The 23,926-nt window shown below is 49.5% G+C and overlaps 2 protein-coding genes across 4 annotated transcripts in view; both read right to left on the bottom strand.

Annotated features, from left to right (window-relative positions):
- The window catches only part of Fam53b (family with sequence similarity 53 member B), a 65,567-nt gene extending 43,790 nt beyond the window's left edge, over positions 1-21,777 (bottom strand). The window contains exons 1-3 of one of the 3 annotated variants that reach the window (XM_048455212.3): positions 21,636-21,777; positions 14,084-14,138; positions 1,311-2,086 (exon numbers count right to left, since the gene is read on the bottom strand). In XM_048455212.3, the coding sequence (XP_048311169.1) occupies positions 1,311-2,086; positions 14,084-14,138; positions 21,636-21,713 (909 nt within the window). In that variant the 5' untranslated portion in view covers positions 21,714-21,777. Of the gene's footprint in view, positions 1-1,310; positions 2,087-14,083; positions 14,139-14,776; positions 14,976-15,017; positions 15,148-21,635 lie in introns of those variants that run through there. The other 2 variants (XM_048455213.3, XM_085693228.2) reach the window with 2 other exon arrangements.
- The window catches only part of Eef1akmt2 (EEF1A lysine methyltransferase 2), an 88,945-nt gene continuing 86,767 nt past the window's right edge, over positions 21,749-23,926 (bottom strand). Inside the window, exon 7 of the transcript XR_007235985.2 lies at positions 21,749-21,889. The gene's annotated coding sequence lies outside the window, so the exon portion shown is untranslated. The remainder of the gene's footprint in view (positions 21,890-23,926) is intronic.

The following is a 23,926-nucleotide window of genomic DNA, read 5'->3' as shown; positions in this document are numbered from 1 at the left end:
CCCATGGGCACGGCGGTGGCACAAGCATATCACCAACTTGACCCCAGTTGTCCTGTGTGGGACCTGGGCTAATCTGTTAAGGTGGCTCAAAACTGTGAACTTTGAGGCCACCCAGATAGATCCCTGTACCTTGTCTTCAGTGAGGGACTGACAGGCTTGGAGAATGAAAGGAACAGAAGGTAACCATGAATAGAAACCATGTCTTTCTTGAAAGCAGGCAGTTCAATGGGGCAGGACTAGTGTGGAGGACCCAAGACTGCTTACTGGCTACACATGCCTGGTGCAGAACAGTCACCATGAGCCTGCCTGCCCTGGATCTGCCCACGGTCTGAAGAATGTGGCCAACTCTGCTGAGCCCACTCCCTCACTAGCAAATAGATCGTCATTTCCTCAAACCAAGCAGTAACCAATGCTTTTATACAGAACAGCAAAAGTGAATACATTACAGCACTGAGCAAGAGGCCTCCCGGATGGGCATGGAGTCAACAGGCCCATGTTTTGCCCACCACAGTCATCCATCCTAACGTTAACAGTCGCAAGGACCAATGTCACACCATAGGTCTCACCGTCTTCATCACATCCTAAGACCTCTGTAGTAAGAACCAACCGATGCAGCCAGCCCTCACTTAGCCTCTGACCCTGCCCTGATGGTGGTGTCTAACTCTGAGACCATCTCATTCAGAGTGATACCCAGGAGAAGTGCTGGCACGACCCGGACTACAAGACAAAGAGGACAAAGACGGGAACGGGAGCACACGGGAGAGGCTCCTCCTACAACAGTCCCAAGGACAGCTGCAGAGGTGGCACAGAGGGTACTGATGGCAACTTCTCTGTAGTCTAAAGGTTTGACAGTTTAATCAAAGGGACTGATCCCTTCCTACCTTTTCTAAAGTCATTAACTCATGGCCCTGATCTAGGGATCAGCATAATCTGGGTGATACTGAACACTGGTGTGTGGGCTCCAGGAGAAGAGGTTCCAGCAAAGGGCCAGAAGAGGATTAATTAGTGTTTGGTCACACCGGACTGCCAGCCAATGCCTGCCTCTCACCATCTGGCTGCTCCTGGTCCACTGGCAATGAGCTTAGCAGGATAAGAGCACGCCTCATTTTAAGTGGAGAGCACCAGATACTTAAGAAAAAACTTGAGAAAGATTTTTTTTATATATAGTACTTTCATTTCAAAACAAGGAAACTGAGTCTCAAACATTTCTGAAAGTATCACTGTGCACTTAACTGGCTGGACCAGGACTACAAGTCCCAGAGAACAGCGAGTTGCTCCTGGAGACTCTTCTAGGCCATTGGGACACTTACCTGTGCCATTTTGGCAAGGTCTAGAGAAGGCCTTTGCTCCTGCACCTCGTCAGGACGCCGCCTTTTCACACCGATCTTCTTGTCATTAAGGACGCACGGCTGGGAGCGGCTGCGGGCAAGTCCGCTGGAGCGTCTTGCCAGCTCTGGCGTTGAGGCAGGTGTGCTGTTGGCTGAGGGGGGACAGTATTCTGGGAAGAACTGCTCGTGTGAGCAAGAGAGGGACCGCTGCAGGTCCAGCCGGCCGCCTCCCACGGGGTGTGGGTCAGGGCTCCAGGCATCGCCCACCTGTCCACAGGGAGCTGAACCTGGTGCTCCTTGGCAGGGCTGTCCCGCAAAGGGCTGGTGTAGGCTTGACTGGTGGCACGGTGAGGAGAGCCCATTGGCCCGGGCAGGGAGGCTGAAGCTGGAGCTCCGCTGCATGGGGCCGACACCGTTGGAGTAGCGCTGGACGCTGCCCCCACTGTAGCATCGTCTCTTCTCCACAGGAGTCCAGACTTTGGACCCCAAGGGCCGCCATGACGTCCGGCAGCTGGACATCTCGTCAGAGAAGGATAGTGACCGGCACTGGCGTTTGCTGGGGGGAGCTGAGGGGTTCCCGTTGTGGTCACTGATGCTGAGGTCTTTGATTAAGCTGGTCACTGCACAGGCAGTCACCGCTTCCTGGTGCCAGAGGGAGCCATCCTGACACTTTTCAGGCAGACACTCCCAGATACTGGCGCTTGGCTGGTCAATCTGAAGAGGGCATTTTCTGTCCAGGTCTCGCCATCTGTCATTTTCTGGTGCATAAATACAAAGAGAAAACAGGATCTGAGAGGCCTTTCCAACACCCTATGTTCCTCCACCAACAGCCTGTTTGCTATGTAGTACTCCGGCACCAGAAAGGCTCTCATAAATCAGTTCAACCTGACTTTACAGATGAAAACTGAGGCCCAGAGGAATGAGGCCCAACATGCTGAGTTGGAAGTAGAAGATGTCCTTGGGTCCAAACTCATTCCTGGGGCTCCTGATCCAGTTTTCCTCCCAACATCCCAGGATGGTGGCTCCTCCTGAGTCCTGCCCTGGTCGGGGGCAGAGTCAAGGGAGCAGTGTAAGTCAGCATATGGTCAAAGACCACAACCAACACTGAGTCTTGGCCACTTCAGATGGTCAAGGTCAAAATGGGGCTGGGATACCGATAATTTAGCTCATCTGAATTCCATCATCAAAACGTCTGCTCATAAAAGATACAGACTCTTTTATTGACGCCTTCCACCAAAATATCTAACAATAACAGCAGTGACACCAGCTGCCAACCACAGAAACTTTCTTCATATTCATTTCAATTCTTGCTGAAACTGAACTATATGAAGCATTTGAAATGAACAAGAGTAACACTTAGAGCTGGGCAGTGGTGGTGCACTCACAAGGAAGGCAGAAGCAGGCAGATCTCTGTGAGTTCAAGGCCAGCCCGGTCTACAGAGCAAATTCTAGGGACAGCCAGGGCTACACAGAGAAACCCTATCTCAAAAAAACAAAAAACAAAACAAAAAACAAATACAAAGGCCATTCAATTCTGTTTGAACGCATGAATCTACGGGCTGGTCCAACTGTGGGATGCTGCTCAATCTTAACTTGAACTATTATTTCAGTAAAATCGTAAGAACAAATTAATGTCTTTCTACTATAGAACCAGGAGCCATGCTGGGAATTTTAGGAGATGCAAAGAGCAATCTGGCAAAGTTCTTGTTCTCAGATTTACAATGCAAAAGCAAAGATCAGAAACACGTGCTGTCGGGAGTTACCCTGTCTAACTCTGAAAACCTGTGTCTATGCACTAGCTGGCAAATGTGAGTCGGGCAGTCAGTGGAACTAGAAATGCTAGACGGTGCTGGAAATTGCACGCAGTAGGTATTTACACGTCCCCACCGACACCCACAGCCAGACAGATCACTCACTGAGCGTCCTTTTTTGGACCATGACATCCACACAGCATCCTGCATGAAGGATCACCCTGGCCCAGGGCAGGCAATACAGCTCTATGACACAGTGACAATTCAGGCCAATCTGACACTGGCCCTGCCTCAAGAGGCTTATGGTGCAGGAAAATGTACTATGTTTCAAAAGACTGCTCTATCCTAGGTGATGCACACTTCACGGAGCAAGGACTGTGAAATGAGCTCCCCAGCACCGCTCTGCTGCCTCTTCCAGGCAGGATGCTACCCTGTGCTCTAGGGCCTTGAGCCTGTGGCAAACCTCCTGCCTCAGCTTCCCAAGTGATGGAATTAGATAGGAGACACCAGGACCACACCTGGCTTACAGGGGTCACTTCTCTCAAAGGCCACTGAGAAACACCTGGACTGAATGTCGCCCAAACGTCACCTAATCACCAGGTGAAGGGATAAACAATTCAGCCCAAAAGGGTGTGTCCAGGAAGCAAACCAAAGCTAGACATAAAGTTCCTTCTTCCCAGACTCTCATGACTCTGCTAAGCCATGAGACCGGTGGCATGAGGGGACTGCAGCCTGGGCAAAGGCCACAGGACTGCCCAGGGCTATAAACACCGAGAATCTCAGGAGCTAAGAGACAGAGAAAAGATTTACCGCAAGTTTAGCTGGACAGCTGGGAACAGAGCAGGACTGTGGCTGAACATCCAAAGACCTCAACTCAGAATCTTCCCCACCCTGATGGAGGCAGCTCTGATACCTATTCTTCTAGGTGAATTTGACAAATTACCTTCAAATATAAACGTTATCCCCCAAAAAAGGCTTTTTGCAAGCTGTGTATATTGTTCAAGTATGCTTTCATTACCCGTGGAAAACATTCCCTTCCAGTATTCCATTCCTTTTGAGTGTTCTTCCCTTCCCCAAGTGTGATATTTGTATTTATATGTGGTATATGTATGGGTGTGTGTGTGGGGGGTATTTCTGCGTACTGTGTGTATGTGTGTGTCATGTGTATACATGTATGTTTGTGTGGTATACATGTGGTGGGTATGAATGTGTCCGTATGGTATGTTTGTATGGTGTTTGTTTGTGTGATGTGTGTTTGTATGGGGTGTGTGTCTGTGTGCTTTGTGGGTGGTGTTTGTGCATGTGTGCGTGCAGGTGTGTGTAAACCAGAGTAGAACAACCTCAGGTATTAGTTCTCCCATCTTGTTTAAGAAAGCATTTCTCTTGCTCACTGATGAGTATGTCAGTGACCTACCAGAGTCTCCTGCGAGGGCCCACTGAGACTACCGACATGAGCTCCTCTGTGCCTGGCTTTTCTGTAGGTCTTGGACCTGAACTAGGTCATCCACTTGCACAGTACATGCTTGACCCACTGGCCCATCTCCCCTGCTCAATGTTTATCATTCTTTGAAAAACGTTTTAATTTGACATTAGTTCCGTGAACAAAAATAATGAATTCAAAACAGAGGAAATATAAGCTAAACTTGGCATGGTAAATATAAATCTAGCTTAATTCCAAGAAGTTGAGACAGGAGGATCACTTTGAATGCAAGGTTTGCCTGAGCTACAGAATGAGAAGAAATACAAACCAACACGGACTGAGTCATGGCTGTCTATTATGGAAAGAGAAAAGTAATCCTAAGAAAATGTGAAAATCAAATCAAAATGATAACAAATTGCTAAGTATAATTAAAATGTCCTGCAATGGGTGGCTGGTTAAACAGATTACAAGAAAATCACACACAGTATGTAACACTGCAGTTAATGGCGTGGTGAAAGGCCAGTGATATTGCTAAAGAAGTCGTGCATAAAGCCCTATGATTCCTATTTAGTAAAATTCAGAGTGTGCTGCACATGCACTAAAAATAAACAGACCAAAATGTTAATGGCCGATCCTCAGGTGGCCGGTTAATTTATGCTTTCTTACTTTTGTTTTCCTTGTCTGCACACTTCCTAGGAGAAGCTGAACTAACAAGCTGTGAGAGCTGCGGCTGCTGTGTCCACAGGGCTGGGCTCTGCCTTAGCTCTGGAAGGGAGCCTCTCTAGAACCAGGGCCCACACCTCATCTTCCTCTAGGTTCTCTTCTCCGGGTTTTCAGGAAGTTGGTGGAACCAACTTCCCTTTGAGGCCAAGACACTGAAAACACCATAAGGCTCAGCGGTGTGGTAGAGGCTGAGGAAGAAACCAGTGGGTCTAATCCACAGAACAGTGAAAGACCAAGATGGCACCAGAGCTGGGGCTTGGGAGCCTGGGACACAAAACAGAACGTGTCTCGGTCAAATGCAGACAAAGCCATCAGTGTAGAAGAGGTTGGTCCCATCTACGGAGGGATTGCACTTGCTTCTCACTCTGCTGGACTACCACCTCTGGAGTACAGCCCAGCGAGGCTCTCTGGGGTCCTTCCCAGAGTGTGGCACACAGCAGACCTGACAGAGAGTGGGAGGACAGGAAGGAGGAGAGGGTGACAAAATGAGGTGGTGGGTGTTTACTTGCTGTTTCTTGTCACTGTCCTTAACACAAGTAGGTTCCATCCGGCTATGCCAGAAACCCTCGGCCTACCAAGCCACGGACTGGCTACATAGGAAACAGGCAGGCAGTTAGGTAGCGTCAAGTGAAAGCTATTTTGAAAAAGGAAAACATTGTTACCGGGTATCAATAGCAGCCATGTGGTGTGGCCACTTGTCCTGCCTGCAGCACAGATTCTAACGGTTCCTAGCTTTATCACTTTGAAAAGTACAATACAAAAAAGTAAAAACAACCAAAGCTATGTTTAGCTCTCGAGTTTCCACCCTTCACTTGGGGTCCAGAAAGCAATCTGTTGGGTCAGGTCACCAGACAAAAGAACAGGAATAGAAGCTGATTTTTGATGGCAAACTGCCCTATGTGTGAAGCCCCAACGTTCCAGAGCACAAAGGGCTCTGAAGAGAAGATAGCAGGTCCCCCACCCTGCCATTCAATATCACTTCTGCATAAACAACTGGAAGGCTTTCCAAAGTGACAAAGGCCAAGGATATGGAGGGGCCACTGAGCAATGGTCACTTGATATGGCTAGAAAGGGCATGGCCCTTGGTTTGACTCTCAGCTCTGCACACTTCTTGATCTCTCTCAGCTGCTGAGAGAAGATACAGGACCAGCAAAGCACCCAGAGCAATCTCTCAGAAGTGGCAGCTGTCAATGTAATTCTGAGAGGACAGAACCAAAAAACATGCCTGTATTTGAGACCTGCTCTTCCGTACCTGGTACCGATGTCTGTAGACTCAGGCTGAAAAGGGAACCAATATTTTCTATATTAGGATTTTCTAGGATATGGGTCCAGGATTGCCCGCTGAACAATGAAGGGAGGAGGTGGAACTGGGAGGTGGGGAGTAGAGATGCAGAGCCCTGATTGCTACAAATTTGATTCAAAAGCATGAAGCTGGTAGGTTTGATTTGCTGCTGCTTTGGGCAATCAGAGGACAGTAAACCTATAGAAAAGAATCTCTTTTCTTTTCTTTTTTTTTCCTTTTTTTAAAGATTTTTATTTATTTACTCTGTATACAACATTCTGCCTCCATGTATGCCTGCAGGCCAGAAGAGGGCACCAGTTCTCATTACAGATGGTTGTGAGCCACCATGTGGTTGTTGGGAATTGAACTCAGATCCTCTGGAAGAACAGTCAGTGCTCTTAACAGCTGAGCCATCTCTCCAGCCTCTCTCTGCTTTTCGAGTCCTTGGAAAACCATGTTTCACAGGCCAAGTAGGAGCTTCCTGGGTTTCCACCCCAAACGACACACAGCCTACATTATACCATCCCTCTTGTATCAACTGTCATAAGGATCTTAAAAAGCTCCCCAGTGTTCCCAGTGCATTCATGTTCACAAGTGTGAAATGTACACAATGGTGAGAATATGTCAATGCGTGTGTGTGTGTGTGTGTGTGTGTGTGTGTGTGAGAGAGAGAGAGAGAGAGAGAGAGAGAGAGAGAGAGAGAGAGAACAGCATATTACCTTGCCTATGGATGGGAGGGTAAACTACACAGACATAAATATACCCTGGGCCCAGCTCTCCCCCAAGTGAACCACATGACCAAAGTCCCTTCCAAAGCCAAGGCTCAAGGACTGAGCCTGAAGTTTCTGACCAGTTACCCTGTGAGATGAGGAAACAGACCCCAAATCCACACTTACAGAACCCAGTCCTGCTGCCCTGACCAGAAAGCAGAGGCTGCTGGATGCACAGATCTTGAGTTGTAAGACAGAAAAGCACTTGAAGGAACACAAATAGCATCTGACCTCAAATGTTCTTGTTTCCATTTCAGGACTGAAACTGGGAAATTCCCAGGGGCCCATATTCTTGAGGGACTCTATGACTTCTTATGTTCAAAAGATAGAGGAGGCTTACAGCCTTGGAGATCTCAGTGCTGTGTTTTCGATACTCTCTTAAAGTGACAGAACCAGATCACAATGTGGTTTCTCGAATAGCTCCAGTAGTGACACACAGACCCAGCAGGCCCGGGGAGCGAGCCGCCCGGGGAGCGAGCCCCAAGCCTGACCCGGGGCTGACTCACTCTTACTGACAGTGAGGTGTGCTCATCCCCGCTTCCCCCAGGCTGCGGTGTGCTAACCTGGCCTCAGGGCTGCAAGGACATCTGTTCTCAGCAGAAGCTCACCAACCTTTGAAAGAACTGGCGCCTTTCTGAAGGCAGCTTTGCTAAACTGATCTTTTGATAAGAACATTGAAGGAGAAGCTAAGCAATAACTTGAGCTTCCCCACAAGGTCTCATCTGGTTAGTTGTTTGGTGTAGGTTGTTTTTAAAGACAGAGTCTCACTCTACAGCTCAGGCTGACTTGAAACTCACTGTGTTACCCAGGCTGGACTTGAATTTGCTGCAATCTTCTTGTCTTAGTTTTTCAGATGATGGGATTACAGCCCTCATGTATGGCTTTTCTCGTATGATCTTAATGAGGTTTAGAACCTGGGTCACCAGAATGGAAACTTACTAGTTGCTGAGTCAGGAAGAAAGGCTCCTGGGCCTCTCTGCTTTAGCCTCTGGCCTCACCATGCCTTAGGGACAATGATACAAGACACCAAGTTCTTTCACAAGGACCTCACACAGACAAAGTGTTAGGATGGCTGAAGGTGACTTCTGGGCAAACAGGAAGACTGACCTGTGGGGCTCTGAAAGAAGGGACAAAGATCAGGGTGCAGAAAGGCTACCAGGGCCTTCACTTCACCGTTAGGGCAGGGATTGCAAACGGCAGCTGTCATGGCTTTTGGCAACCCCGTAGTCATGGAAGAAAAAATTGTGGGCCACTGGGACTACTAAGATAGAAAAGCTGCACCAGGCTGAACGTCGAAGGCACAGATCTCTGTGTCCTCATCTGTACAAGGTGGTGTGGAGTGGAGTCCTGACAACCCTCTCGACTCTGACAGGAGCCTCCACTTCACCCACAAGCTCCCAGGAGCACGTGTAAATGTGAGGGAAGCAAGTCTTCTCCACAACAGCAGAATCCGAAGGGATGGAGAGGCCAGGTTGGTCCTCTCTCTTTTTTTTTTTTTTCATTCCTTCCTGTTTTGGGTATATTACAGCACATGCGAGATAGATGGTTCTCGAAGCCATGCACACAAGGCCAGGTGCCTCTGTATTAGATGAGGGAACTGGCAGGGAGGGCAGCTCTTCAGGAAACTGTCAACAGATGCAATACCTACCAAACTGAGGTTCTTGCTGAAACTGACAGAGAACGCAAACATGCTCCCTAGGCAACTGTTTATCTCCAGGTCACCACAGCAATCCCTGCACTGGTGAGACTGGGCTTCAGAACAGTGCCATCAGTCCGCTAGGCATGCCCAGTTGGCAAACTGCAGAGCCCAGACCTAACATGCTCTGGGGTCCCACAGCCATACTCCTGCGACTAGGATAGGCTGTTCCTGACTTGCCCACTGCCCTTCTTTCTCCACTGAGAGGCCAGCACTCAGAGATAATGCAGGAGCCGCTCTCTGGCCATTCCCTGGCCCTGGCACCGCTACGGCCCCTCCCTCACCTTCGTGAGAAGGCAGGAGGCTTTCTGTTCAGTCGTCACCGCAAACAGCTATCACGTGCCCATTCCACCCCGTCTACTTCCACGCTGTACTTTATCCCATATACACTGTCTGGAAGCAATAAAAGGTACATGGAAGAACTGAAAGCAGTCTGTGTGGATTTAAAAATCACATACATATGTAACCACAACAAAGATAGCTTTAAAATGTAAAGAGTTATTTTTTAAGCAGACACATGTACTTGTATGCGGATGTACTTTTTCCCCTGGAAACAAATTGTTTGCTAGTCTGTATTAGTTCGTGAGCAGTTTCTTCTAGGAGGCCCTGGCTCAAGGATCACATTCAAAACGGCACAAAAACCTGGGCTGGGTGGCTCTGGTACTGTGATTGGTGTTTTCCAGTTGGTTTCGGTTGTTTGACTGCAATGGAAGTTGTCTAGCCCCGAAAGCAGCTACTCCACACAGGTACAATCACAGACCACTTGCAGTGATCAGCTGGGGCTGAGTTAAGGGACCTAAGCCTGATGAATCTCAACGTGAAATCTCTTTAGCCCTCTGCAGCTCAACACGGCCAACTGGTTTCCCGAGGAACTCCATTCAGAGAGCGCCCCCGGGAACAACCCTTTTATGTTCAGAGTAGACGTTAACAGCCGAGTAATTAAACACTGAAAGTAAAGGCTTATAATTAAAATGCTGACAAACCTGAACCAGAGTGGCACAAGTCGGGCCGCTATAATCTTTTTACAATTCCTTTTTATACATAATGTATGATCCTTCTGCTCAAGTTTCCTCTATGTTCCTTGCCTGTGAAATAATTTACATTAATAAATAATTTATTACCATAACTCCTGAAGTAATTATGGGTTTTCATCCTTTTTTTTTTTTTAAGCATATGAATCGTTTTGTTCTCTGTCCACTGACTTGTATTTACAAGATTTTTCCTAGTGGCCTTCTGGGAATAATTGATGTTGCCTTCGCTGTCTCACATTTTATGTGATTTCTAATTTCCCGGCCGTGGTGAGAAAGATGGAATGTGTGGTATCTACTCTCCTGATGAAAGAAGGCTCATTTAGCGGCTGTGATTAGTCAAAGGTAATGAATGGGGCCTGTACTCACCCCATTTGCCCTTTTTCATAGAAAAAGAGAAAGAGAGAAAGAAAGAAAGGAAAGGTAAGGAAAGGAAAGGGAAAAAAAGGAAAGGAAAAGGAGCTGGCACCCCAAGCAAGTACAAAGTAGCATCTCCTAGGGGTCCCAGACTCAGACTAAGCTTTCCCATGCAGACCCCGCTTCACTGAACACAGGACACCTCTGCCACACTTCCTGAACCCACCAGAAGTTAGGTGTAAGGAACGGCGCTGCTGCCAGCCCAGATGGCAGACTGGGAGCTGCCACTCAACTCATGTCATGAGGAGATGCCTCTCCCTGAGAGAGCTGCCTGCATGGGAAATTCTGCCTCAGCGCAAAGGTGGGTGGGGAAGATCTGAGGTGAGAAAAGAACGTACGTGGTGTCTGCTAGAAGGAGCTGGCCTGGCACCCTAAGAAGAGCCTTCAGCGGGTACAAAGCAGGTGGGCAGGGCTGGGTTCTACTTTGTCCTGTGTCTCCAGTCCACACCTAACCCAGATTTGGTCTCTCCCTCACTTTAGAAAAGTGTAAAAATACTTGGCATCAAGTTCCCAAATTGAGGTGGGGCACGAGGGTAGTGAGGGGTCTGGCATCCAGTCCACAATCACAAGAATGAGGTACTTGAAAAACTAAAACAACCCATGCATTGTTAAGAGCACTTGGTTCTAGATGCTGAATCGTAAGAGGGCATGGAGGCAGCTCAGCCATCCAGAAGGGTGGCATTCTGTGAAGGAGCAGCAACCCAGTGCTGTTCTCAGAGCCCTGGTGATCTTGCTGGCTCTACTTCAGAGCACGGAGGAGGCTCCTCTCCCCCACCACACACACTGGATCCCAGTTAGGACCCTGGAGTGGGGTTAGAAGGGAAAACCCTGAGGCACAGACCTTTGTCTTCAGGAGCCTGGGCTGGAGTGGTGATTATGATAATTGACATTTTATCTTTGCTCAGCTTTGTCCAGCCCCAGAAGGGCCAAAAACCCTCTTGAAAAGTCTGGCCAGTCCCTCAGGGTGTTCTCTTCCCCGCTATTGAAAAGCCGGGCACACCCAAGATGAAATCTCCCTGCCTGGGGTACACTCCCTGTGTGCTACAGTGACCCAACAAGGCAAGGCCACAAACTTCTCCATTCATGGAGTCAGTGGGCTGGAAAGCTGTGGGAGCTGGGTGCTCCAACTCAAAGGAAAATAGGGAGGCCTCTGACTGCTGAGACCCCTGGCTCGGCAGCTGTTGGAACGGGACAGAGGTGCTAGCACCTCCTACCCACAGTAGCTGTGCTTTGTAGGAAGAAGAGATCAAGAAGTGGGAAAACGGAGTCTACCGCTCAGTGTCTCTACTGGTCTCCCCAATCTTGTCACATGGGAGTTACCGTCTGTGGTTCTTGCTCTTCCATTAGACACAAAGTTCCTTGTGGGTTAAGATAGGGTCCCTGTCATTTGGCCCAGCATTAAGCTCCTAGAACATGCTGAATTCTCAATGAAAATCATGAGACTAAGCCCCTGAAACCACTTGTGATGAGCGAAAGCCCTGGTAACACATGTTGTTGCATGGGGCACGGTTCTCCTGAGTCTAGGAAGGTTGCTCAGCAGGCAGATAAAGGGCATAGAGCTGGAGAAGCAGGGTGCACAGGATGTTGCTGTTCCAGCATCTAAGAAGCCACCCCCTGCGCCTCCTCTAGCTCAGTGGCAGGACTTCAGCACTGTTCTGCAGAAGTGAGAGCCAGTGGGGAGCCCGTGAGCCTGGGACAGGACTTCCAGAAGAGTCAACCTGTAAACACAATCTGGCACTTCCTCCGAGCCATGTGCTACCCTGGATAGAGAGCAGGCAGGCTGTGTGCCTGCCTCACAGGTTCGGGCAGCCAGACGGTCCTGGACAACCTCCCCAGGCCTTACTCTGGCCCCATGGGCAACTCTGTTACTTATAGCCACCCCCAAAGGAAGCCACTGTGGTCTCTCTTTTGAGGAACAGTCTCTTGGGCTGAGGTCTCAGTCCTCTTTGCAGCTATTTCTGTGGTGCGCTCTCCTGTGCCATTCCTTGCCATGAACGTCCGCACGGCTCTCACACAAGCCCACAACTGCTATGCTATGCTGCAGATGAGGAAACCGAGGCTGAGAAGTTGAAAAGTTCAGCTCTAATGAGGCCAGTCATAGACCAGACCCATCAGTCAGTGTCACAATACAGAGCCACTGTTAGGCCAGGAAAGCCTAACAGAACAGCCTTGCAATGGAGGCCCGCCATCCCTGGGACCCAGGTTCCTGGGCTGACTCTGTGGGAGCTCGGTCTGGGCTGAAGGTTGGCCACACTTGACAGCCGCCCCATGGCAAAGCAAGGTAGCTCAGCTGTGAATCTGTTTCAGGATACAGGAAGTACCGCAGGCTTCTGTGCCTTGGAATGGTATTGGTAGTGGTGGAAGAGGAAAGGCATTAACCACCAAAGAAGTACACGGTCATGTAAGGACAGGCCACAGACATGTGTCAGCCAAGTGACTTCTGCTTCCATGTCCTCTAGGTAGCGGTATCAAAAAAGACACCCAGCTTTTCCTGCACTATAGTATGTGCTGAAGAGAAAATAATTGTCCTTCTCTGCCACCTAGTCTAATTCTAACTCCTAAGAGATCTTTCAGAGAGTCACTAGGCCTCAGTTCCCCCTAGTATAAATAAGCACCTGCCTGGCTCTGAATTTACAATGTGTGTAGCAGTGTTCAACATGACAGAACCAGGTCCCTGTGCACTCACAGTCTTACCTATGGGAAGTACCTTGAAATTAGAAAAATAAACCACTGGGCACAGAGAAAGGAGGGTGATCACAACCTCATATTTACATACCCTGCAAGGTACTGAGTCTGAAATCCCACTACGGCTATTCCATCAGTGAGGCCTGGTCTCCGATTCAACACAGGCAGCACAGAATCCATCTACAGAGCACCAAAAAATGCATATAACCAATACAACCATCCTTTCTTCTCTTTACGAGAAACAGCATCACGTGTGCATAGAAACACGAGACCAAGCAGCTTATTGGACAGGATATTTGCCATATAAACAAGAGTCTTACAAAGGTTCCTGACCTCTGTTCTCTCTAGTTCCCTTCTGGGACTATCCTAAGAAATACAACAAAAAACAAAAACTTAGACCGAGGGAACCCTGGGCATTAGAATTGAAAATTCAACAGTCCTTTTACCCCATGACTGCAAGAATCGCAAATCCCAGGACATTTTAATGTATCCACACCGTGCAGCACTATACAGCATTAAGAAGCAGGGCCTGAGTCATCTGCATGCTGTAGGAATTACTGAGTGCAAAAACAAACACAGTTTATATAATTATATGTTTATGATGAACTTGGCTATGTGAAATATGCAAAACATATGCATGCATACACACACACACACACACACACACACACAAAATATCACTGAGAACCAAAATTTAGTGGCTTTTTACTTCCTGTCCTATGGTATATTTTCTGAAGAGAAAGAAAAGTATCGTCATGATTTACTTAATAATCAGCCAGAACTCAATGCTGGAGGTGGAAATGGTGCCAATAAACCACACACCAGTGCCCCTCACTCTCACACCCAGTACCCTGTTGGTCCACTCCAGCCCTGCTGGGGACTGAAACAATTAAAACGCAGAAGAGAGTCTCTCCAGGACTCCTCTGGAGTCTCCCCTGGCTGGAAGAACTAGAAGGGGATGTCCAGGCTGTGTAGCTACTCACCCATAATTCCACAGGAGAGAAGGGTAGGTCCTTGACTCATCTTCTTTGGCGTGTGCTGAAAACAACCAGAAAAGCTATTCAGACTTCACGTCATCAGAAGCACGTTCGCACACGACTCTGAGCTGAGCTCATGACACTGAGCTAAAGTCACAGTTACAGGAGGATCTGCCTTTTGCCAGTACTGGGTTGAGGAAAGGGGAAGAAAGTAGCCCAAGAGACAACATCAGCACAGGACTGAGCCTGACCTTTGCCCCAAGGCCCAGAGTTACAGACGGAGCGGGCTAACGGGCCTTTGAGTCATTCAAGACGCCTGTGACTCCTGACAAGAGGGTTCTCTCCACAGAGGGATATGGGGAGGTTTGATAGAACCAAACTCTACTAGGGGCTAGAAAGAAATTTGGACAGGTGGGCCTCCTAGGAGTGAGGAGCAATGGACCCTCACTACTCTCTGATGGCTCCCCAGGGGATTCAGAGCCAGCATCCTCCACAACCCAGAAGGGAATGCTGGCTGATGCTCCACAGCTGTGACGGCTACAGCAAAGCTGCCGATCATTCTCTGAAGCACAAGACACTCCCTGGATCTATCAGGTCTCAACCTGAGAGTTACGGTTTTCAACTCCTGGGCACTGTACACCACTGGGCTTCCCCCTCCACTGTGAGCATTTCCTGTCTTCCCTCACAATCCGCACCTACCTCAGCTGAGCAGCAGATGGCAAAGAAGCTGAGCCTGCACGGCAAGCCGAGCACAGAACAGTCTGGGGCTCGTGTGCTAGCTGGCATCCAAGTCAAGTGGCCTACTCAGAAGGCAAGTGAGGATCAGACATCCCAGACAGGACCCCAAGATGAAGGTCTGCCTCATGCACCCCAGAGACCGGCTACCTCATTCCCTCACGACCAGTTACAGTATACCCAGTAGACAGGAACTGACAGTTACCTGCATTCAGGCTGCATTCATGCAATGGGAAATGAAGTTCTAGCTTCTGAGAGGAGCTCCAGTACCCTACCACATGACAGAAAAAGGCAGGGTTTCTAGGGTGAGAAGTGGGTGGGAGCCTGGGTTCTGGTTCATAAAGTCCCAGGAGGAGGGTGGGGCTGACTAGCAACACCTGGTCCACCCAGATAAGGTGGCAGGCGCCTGGCACCCCATCCCTAGTGCCCAATTTGGGGACCTTTGCTCTCGGTTAACAGTTTAAAGGGCAGGACGGTCCTTCCCAAACTGAGGACACAGAAGAGAAGAAGGGCTCAGACCTCAAAGAGGACACAGTCACACAGCCAACTCTTTTCATTACAGAGAGATGGGGCTTGGGGGTGGGGTGCAGAGCATGTATGAGGTGGGCAGAGAACAGAGCCAGTTTCCAGAGGAACACCTGAGCAGGTGCTGATAGACAGGAAGGTTACTGACAACAGACAGCCCTTTTCCAGGCCTCTTCTTGGCTTAAAACCGTCCTTAACATAACCAGGCCAGGTCACCCTCTGGTATATAACTATCTTATAGCCATCTACTGAAATATCTAGAAATAGTTCAAAAGAGCTGTACCTGCCTCTGTCTCAGCTGAAAGCCGCACCAAAGTCACCCAATAGAGATCAGGTAACAATACAGGAGAGCCTGCCTTAGGGGAAGAACCACCCACATAACCAAGGGCAGAAGCCTACAGCAGCTAGGCAGGCCCCTTACTCTCCAAAGAAGGGTTCTGAGAAAGAATGGGGGTCGCCTCCTGTCAGGGTTCCTTGCCTGCCGAGGGAAACAAGGTCTCAGTGTTCACAGGGTACCCAGGCTCAAGGACAACAACCGCTCAGGTAGGTCCTAGTCTGTTCTACCCAGGGCACCCAGGCCCAGTGTCAACCAGATGGGCTACGAGCCCAGTGACACCAGACCAAGACAAGACCACAGGAAGCTGAGAGAACAGGACGACTGGCACAGTGAGTGTGCGCACTAGTGACCACAGGTGACACAAGGGAGAGCTTGGAGCTTCACGTGAAGAAGCAGGAAGCAGAGGACAGCCACCGGTACTTGTCAGGATGGGAGAGCTTGAGTTCTGCTCTGAGCTGGGAGTGCAGGGCCAAGGGAGGCCTAAGTTGGCCCTGAGCACCTACTTCTAAACCCTTGTCTTATCCCTGGCCCTGATCATTCTGGGCCTGGGCCGCACACACTTCTACAGCCTGTGAATGTTCCACCTTTATTCCAGTAGTAATCATTTTGTTTGAGCTGACTGGAGATAGCTCCTGTCAAATAAAGAACCCGGAGCTAGAGACCGCTCAACAGTTGAGAGCACTGGCTGCTTTTCCAGAGGACCAGGGTTCAATTCTAGCACTGACTTGGCTTACAATCATCTGTAACTCTAATCCCAAGGAAGCTCACACTCACTTCTGGCCTCCACGGGCACTAGGTGTGTATATGCTCTAACACATACATGCTGGCAAAACATCCACACACATAAAACTTTAAAAAAAGAAAAAAAAAGGAAGGAAGGAAGGAAGGAAGGAAGGAAGGAAGGAAGGAAGGAAGGAAAGAAAGAAAGAAAGAAAGAAAGAAAGAAAGAAAGAAAGAAAGAAAGAAAGAGAGAAAGAAGAGGGACCTTGATTGGTTTTGTACTGGATCTCAAGCTAGGACAAGGGCCCTGTCTTGCTTTCTGAGCCTGACTTCTGAAGTAGAACCTCCTAAGCACCAGAGCATCTCATCCTAAGCCTCCCAGGGTCAAAGGACCAAGCATACCCTGGCCCCTGGCAGGTTTGCCTGGGGACTTCACATGGGCAAAACAGCACCTAGGAGTTTCTGGCTCCAAGCTGACACAAGCCCTCCTATTTCCAGTCTACCAAGAACACAATAAAACTCCTACTGGCAGATGCCATTCCTGCAGCCAGGCTTCCAACTCTTCAGATTCCCAGAGCAGGAAGAAGGGATAAGCGAATCACTATGCCAAGTCAAGGTCCAGCAGCCCCAAAGGGACTCTGCTGTGAGGACCCCAAGACTTCCGGAATCTACAAAAGAGTGAGCTCAACTGCAGGCTGAGGTCTGCAGGGAAGGAAGCCGAGAGCATGTTTCCTCTTTGCACGCCTCCCTCTTTGTGCCTGAACCCACCAGGGCTCAGTCTCAGTGACACAATTCACGTCACAAGAGAAGTCTTTGGAATCAGGTCCTGGAAGGAAAGACAAAAGCTGGAAATCAAATCGAGGCTTCAGGGACATCTGTCTGACTAAAGGTGGCCCTGACTTCAATAAAGACCCAATTAAGGCTCTAAAGGAGAAGCTAGCAAACACGGAAAATACCAGGCCGTACCCATAGCTTTCACAACTTTCTTCAAAGGTTACTGCCTAAAACAACTTAGCCACTTTTTCCTCTTGCTGACACAGTATGCAGGGAGCCACAGTGTGAAGGGGAGATGCTCATACCACATACTAAGAGCAGGCACAGTATCGTGCCTGCTTCTCAAACAGAACTCAGTAAGGCCAAGACAGCAGGAAGCAGAGAGGAATTCGGGAAGACGAAGAGAAGCTGAGAAGGGAAAGGTGTGAAGGAGGGAGTCCTGACTTCAAGGCTGAGATGGGCACAGGGGCCATCTATGTCTACCCAGGGTGAAACACATCAGACTTCAGCTAGTCTATGGCCAGCCAGAGACTCTGGTTGGAGCCGTTGAGGCCAAAGTGCCAGGTTGGTTTGACAATGAATATGAGAATTCCCTGTGCCTAGAGAGCTGGACACAAGGCCTAACGTGGCTACTAACATCAGAGTGGGCAAATGCCTTAGCGCTGGCACTTGAATGTGGCAGGGTGGAAGGCAGTGTCTCTTCTACTATTGGCTGCACGGTTTGGGGACAGGCAAGGAGTCTATAGCTATGACTGTTCTCTGTTCAGAGCAGCCATTTGCCTGTCTCCTTTGGGCTCCAGGATTTCGAGTAGGCTGGAGAGAAAGTTGGCCCGGCCAAAGGAGATGGTTACTTTGGAAACAAGAACAGGCTCTTGGCCTGCATGTAGGCAAATGGGCAGGAGTTGGGGGGAATTCAGTGCTCCAGGGTCAAACATCTGGGCTGCCTTCCAGTGACAGTGGCTAATGTTAGAACATGAGAAGGAAAAGCCCTCTGAGCAGAGGAAAGTAACCAGGCAGACTAAAGAAAGAGGACCGGGAGTGGTCATGGCTACCTATGCATGGCTGCCTGACCAAGGCAAGCCAGGGCTGTGAACATATCCAGTATCCAGACCTATCACTCCCAGAGAAGTGGGTTCCTGAGCCCGGAAGGAATGCGCTAATCACTCATCAGTTTTTGTTCCTTTTCCTGAACCTTCCTTGAGAGTAAAGATGGTCACCTTTGTCACCAGAATTAGGGTTTTGCTGTTTTGCTTTGAGACAGGTTCTCAGGTCATTAGGCTGGCCTCTAACTAGCTATGTGGCAAAAGCTGGCTTTGAACGTTCGATCCTCCTGCTTCCACCTCCCAGGTTCTGCAATCACAGCTGTGTGTCACCAGCTGTTTAAAAGGGAATGAGAAGGTGGAAGGGCAGGGACCACAGCTCTTCTTGTTTCTCACTGGGACTCAGGACAGTGGCTTGAGGAGCCCCAGGGTCCCAGAGTCTAAGGAACCTTCTTCCAGTCTCCCTAGAATCTTAACCTCCACTTTAGTTATCTTCTTGGTCTAATTAGAAAACACAAGAGAAACCGTTTGCCACCTTTTCTGTGTCAGCTGGTGGCACCTGGTGTGAGGATGATGCTATCCGTGCCGCCTGTGGAGCAAACCCCAGCAACTTCCTCTGCTGCTCACACAGGGGACGGGCTGACCTCAGACTCTGTCACGGGGAGGACATCGCTAGACTGACACTATTTGGGTCTTCAGGCACTTACAGAACGTTTCTCCCCATGTGGCCACGACCTTCAGAAGAGTGGTCAGTGCAGAAAGATCCTGGCCAGAGACCATGCATTCCCACACTGAATTCTCTGAGCCGCAGTTCCCATCTGTCTATGGGACAGAGATGAATACACCTTTGTCCTTGGCTGAGCACCTTCCATGGTACTCTCCACACCTTCTGCGGCCAGCACTTGGGTTGAACCAGGCCTAGAATGTAAGCGATGGTCAATATGAAAGATGTCAACAAACTCACAGACAAGAAAAGCTATCTCCAAGAGGCCATCCCTCACCACTGACCTGACCTCTGGATCAGAGGGGAAGAGACAGATGGTTCTGGGCCTAGATAGGCCAATAGCAAGGAACAGAAACAAGAAGGGTGCTCTCTAGAAGGGGAGCAGAGGTTGGAAGACAAAGCCTGAGCCTTGGAGTAAGAGTACAAGCAATGAGCCCTGAGGAAGGGATGAGTATGCCCCACCCTTCTGTTCTAGGAAGACAAGGCTCCTCCTCTAGGGAAGGTGTAAAACCCTGTTCCTCAGCTGGGACTCAGGAAGGGCTGCTTCCATGACCTTGGGCCCTGGTTCTTGGCTAGCCCCAACCAGTCCTACCTTGACACTAGACAAGCACAGAGACAGATGGAGGACCAATAATACAGCTGAACCCTAGAAAGCACAACCCTGGGGATCTCTGGGTAGCCTCTCAGTCCAAAGCACCGTCTGCAGATATTTCCCCAAAGACGGTTAATGCTAACAAAAAAGATAAGACAAGCATGACGTATATCTTGGCTACAGATTAAACAGAAGGACCAAAATGACAAGGTCAGAAGCTGCGGCCATGGGAGCCTGTGCATTCACTCAAACTGAACACCTATTATGCAACAGGCCCTGGTGGCATGAAATGCCTGGCTTTCATTAAGTATCGTGCCCTAGCACAAGGTGTCAGTCACTCAGTCCATACCTGCTAAGAAGCGGTAAGAGCCAAGCAGGGACATCATGAGGAGAAAGAAGACAGAAAGTAGAGGGCAGGCAGGATTGAATTTTAGGCTGAGCGGCCACAGAAAGGAGAGAGTTGTCGTCTGAAGGGAAGAGTTCTACACTATGGAAGAAGTCCAAAGGTCCTGAGGTAGGCTCACAGTTGGCATCTCTGGGCCGGGAAAGAGGGACAGTACTCGTGAGGCATGAAGCCAGGGGATGGTTCTGAGCAGATGAACAGACTAGACTGGTACTCCATGTGGCTGCTGAACAGAGAAGAGATTTTAAGAGCTATAAGCAGAGGCTCAGTTACCACAAGAATCTATGTGAGAGAGGCCAGCAGATAGGATGAGGGTAGCTGACAGTGGGGATGGGGGATAACTGTGAGAAGTGATCAAACTGAAGATACACATTATAGGAAGATTGGAAGTGGGGTGTGATGGCTGAAGTAGCTCCATTCCTCCTAGAAAGACCCAGGTATCCATCAGCCAGGAACCTTAGCTGCTTCTCCTTGCCCTGTGTCTACAGTGCTGGGGCACAGGGAAGAGCCTCAGAGATAGGTGCCCCTATACCAGGCTGAGGGAGGAAACCTAAACACAGGGCAAGAAGTGGGGCTGAGGATGGACACAAGGTGAGTAAGTGGGCATGCCCCCAAGGCAGTACTGTCCCGCGGCAGCTCGTAGCTCTCAACTACGCATGTGGAAAGTAAGATTGAGCCCACTTCTTCTCAGCCTTCAAGGCCACACCTAACACCCCAGTTCTGGGAGGCTCACCCTGATGTGCTTATAGCCCAGCTAGCCTCCTCAGCATACCTGAATCTCAACAGGCTGCCAGCTATGAGTTGGCATTAATGGTTCTTGATGGTCACTGCATTCTGTCTGACAGAGCCTCCCTCTACACTGGGAACTACTCTAGACAACAGGGCACGGCTCAGCTCTAAATCATGCTGGTTCTTCCACTCTGTTGGCCGATTCCCATCCATAGGACAGGCACTTGTGAAGGTCTGTGGATCACATGCAGGTCCCAAGCATTTCCCAATTTACCAAGGTGAGGAGCTTCAGTCCACACAATAGTCACAATGTGGTATTTGCCAACATGAGACAAGGAAAAGAAAGCCCACCAAAAGGCTGAATGTGAAGCCCACCATCGTTTGGTATAGAGCAAAGAACTGGGTGATTCCAGGAAGGTGGGTGATAAGACAGAAGCCTACCACCATTGAGCCAGAGGGCAGCTCCAGGGGCCATCACCACAGCCTACCGCCTTGCTGCCAAGCTGTTCTTTCTTTTCTTCCTTCCTTCCTTCCTTCCTTCCTTCCTTCCTTCCTTCCTTCCTTCCTCCCTCCCTCCCTCCCTCCCTCCCTCCCTCCCTTCCTTCCTTCCTTTCTCCCTCATCTACCATTCTCTCACCTGCACTGCCCTTTGGGAGACAAACTTATAATGGCCTCTGGCACCCCTCAGCCTGGAAGCCAGGCAGGGAGGAAAGAAATGCTGGGCTCAGCTGATGCCCTGGCATGATCCTTCTCCCCTCATTGAAGCAGCTCTAAGCTAGGCCCAGCGGCTTTCTCCCTCTGAGTATGTAGCCACACAGTTTATTTGCCACATAGCCCCAGCCTAGAACCTCTTGCAGAGTTCAACTTACTTAAGTTGCTAAACCTGGGTGCCACATCGATAGTCACACCACAAACCCTCCCTGCCTGCACACCAGGCCACAAAGAAGGAGAAAAAAACACAGCCCCTGAGGGCCCTCACCAGTTCGGGGATGAAGGTCCTGTGTGCTATGGAGTCAGCTCCCTGGATGATGAGGCTTCTCCTTAGGATCATCACCATGGTAAGGACCTCAGGCACTGGGCTGCATCCCAGGGTGGGCACAGGCCATCTTCAGGTGGGCAGATTAGTAGTGATACCTGGGCATCCCAGGGAGTGATGTCATCAGCAACAGCTCCCCATCAGTTGCTCAGTCTGGGGACAAGGGCCTCTGGGAATGGCCAAAAGAAGTCAACAACCTGGGAAGACAAAAGACAGGCAAAGGGGTTCAAGACTAGAAAAGCCTGGAATACCAATAGTGTAGCTCAATCCCGATAGTGCAAGGGACCCAGTGGGGAAGGATCTATATTTTTACTGCACTCTGGGAGGTTACCAAGGCCCAGAATTGCTTTCTTAGATCACATATACAAACCCCAGCTAGCCTCAGGATAGCCAAAAGCCAATGCTCTTCTAGACAGAGCAACAAATTTGGATCCAGCCGTAAGACATCTTCAAGACCACAGGTTCTGAGGTGCTAGCAATATGTGGTTCCTGATGATGCGGCAGGAACTGACTGGGTTGTTTGCAGGCACACTGAGCTCAGACTAGGACAAGCTTAGATTGGCTAAGGATCATACTCCTCATCCTCACATCCAATATCAAGGAGGACAGGGGATCCAGAGCTGGGTGCTGGCTCACCTCAGCTACCTAGTCATGAACAAACACTACTGACAAACCAGGAGGGCCTATTTAAAGACACACACCCCACCCTTAGCTGTGCCTCATTTCTACAGAATCACAACACCAGAGGACTTTGTAGCTTTGTCCCTTTCCCCAGAGCGAACTAAACCAAGTGACCTATGAGCCAGTGCCTGGACCGCCTTGGTACTACCATTCTCCAAAGATAGTCATGTCGCCTCTCTGTCCACCAGGTTCCACCGAGCAAAGGCAGAAACTGGACAGACTTCGGTGTAGGTACGAAAAGCAGCTCCTTACAAGGTGATTTCTCTTATCCTCGTTCCCCATCCCAACTCACTAGTTAGCCCTTCAAAGAAAATTACACGAACATGAATGAGGATCTGAAGGTCACCACCAAAATCTAAAAAATAATGGTAATAATAGCAATAAATAAATAGAAAGGCAGTTCCTAATCTGTGATTAAAAACAAACTGCTCGGTGCAGGAAAATATTTTAGAAGCTGCGGTGTAAAAATTAATTGCACCCTGGTATTTACTTCCCATCCAGCTTGTAAATCCTATTTTCCTGTTTACTTCTATTAAACTTTACAGAGGGTGCTATTGGATCTGCTATTCTAGGCCAGCTGGTGAGCACAGGAAAAGGACCTTCTACCTTCTTCGAAAACAAGGTTCGTCCAAAGTGCAAAATCAGGGATGGGGGGGGTGGTCAATGCATTTGTAAAACTTGACTGTTCAGGAAAGGAGGCCGGGGGGGGGGGGTTAAGAGTCCCCGGTAGCGCTGGGAGAGCTGCTTCACACTTCAAAACCACATCAGTCTATAAGCCATGCACCCTAACCAAGTGTGATGTGTTTAAAGAAGGAATGTCAAGCCATTCTGCCTAGTTTTGGCTCAACAGCAGGGCCAGAAGGGCCTATTGGCCCCCTGCATGCTTGGATCAGGAGTAGGCCAGGAGGGGTACCCCTGGACTCGCCCTTCAAAGAGGCCCTTTGTGCTGCACAAGGCAGGGGAGGCCTGATGGCAGCCATCGCCTTTCTGGGTGTGAGCCTCAATTCAGTTCTAGGGCAGGCAGCCATTGGCACAAGGCCTGGGAGGTAAACTCCCCGCTTCCTTCTCCGAGGTGACTGGAAGGCTCAGTGGTCACAAACTCGGATGCTAAGTCCAGCACACCTGGGTCAAACTCCCCACTCTTGAAATATATTATTTCTCTATGGGACTCAGTTTCCCTCTTTTTACTCTACCCTAGAAAAGCAAAGCTCAAGCCCTTTGCTTAGTGCCCGGTTCATCTGAAAAAAAATCATAGATGGTAGAAGCTACTGTTCATTCCATGGGGAGCCCCAATCCTCGCTCCGGCAATGGACATGCAGGTAGTCATCCTCTCTAATTTGTTCAGACTCCATCAGCAGGGGCCTGGCTGTATTATGGTCCATCCCTCTAACGAAACTGGGAGACTAGGAAGAGCAATGCTATGGGAATGCATCGCCATGGAAACACGACAGCCCATCGAGTCACAGCTCCGCACAAAGCTGCAAAGCCAACTGAGACAGCAATGAGTTCCCGCTCCCTCCAGCTCCATCCCCACGGTAGCCCCTACAAAGGGC

This window comes from Myodes glareolus, chromosome 7 (assembly GCF_982192425.1).
Source record: "Myodes glareolus chromosome 7, mMyoGla1.1, whole genome shotgun sequence".
NCBI classification, from domain to species: Eukaryota; Metazoa; Chordata; class Mammalia; order Rodentia; family Cricetidae; genus Myodes; species Myodes glareolus.
Note: the sequence above shows the minus strand (reverse complement) of the source record. Positions and strands in the feature narration are given on the sequence as shown.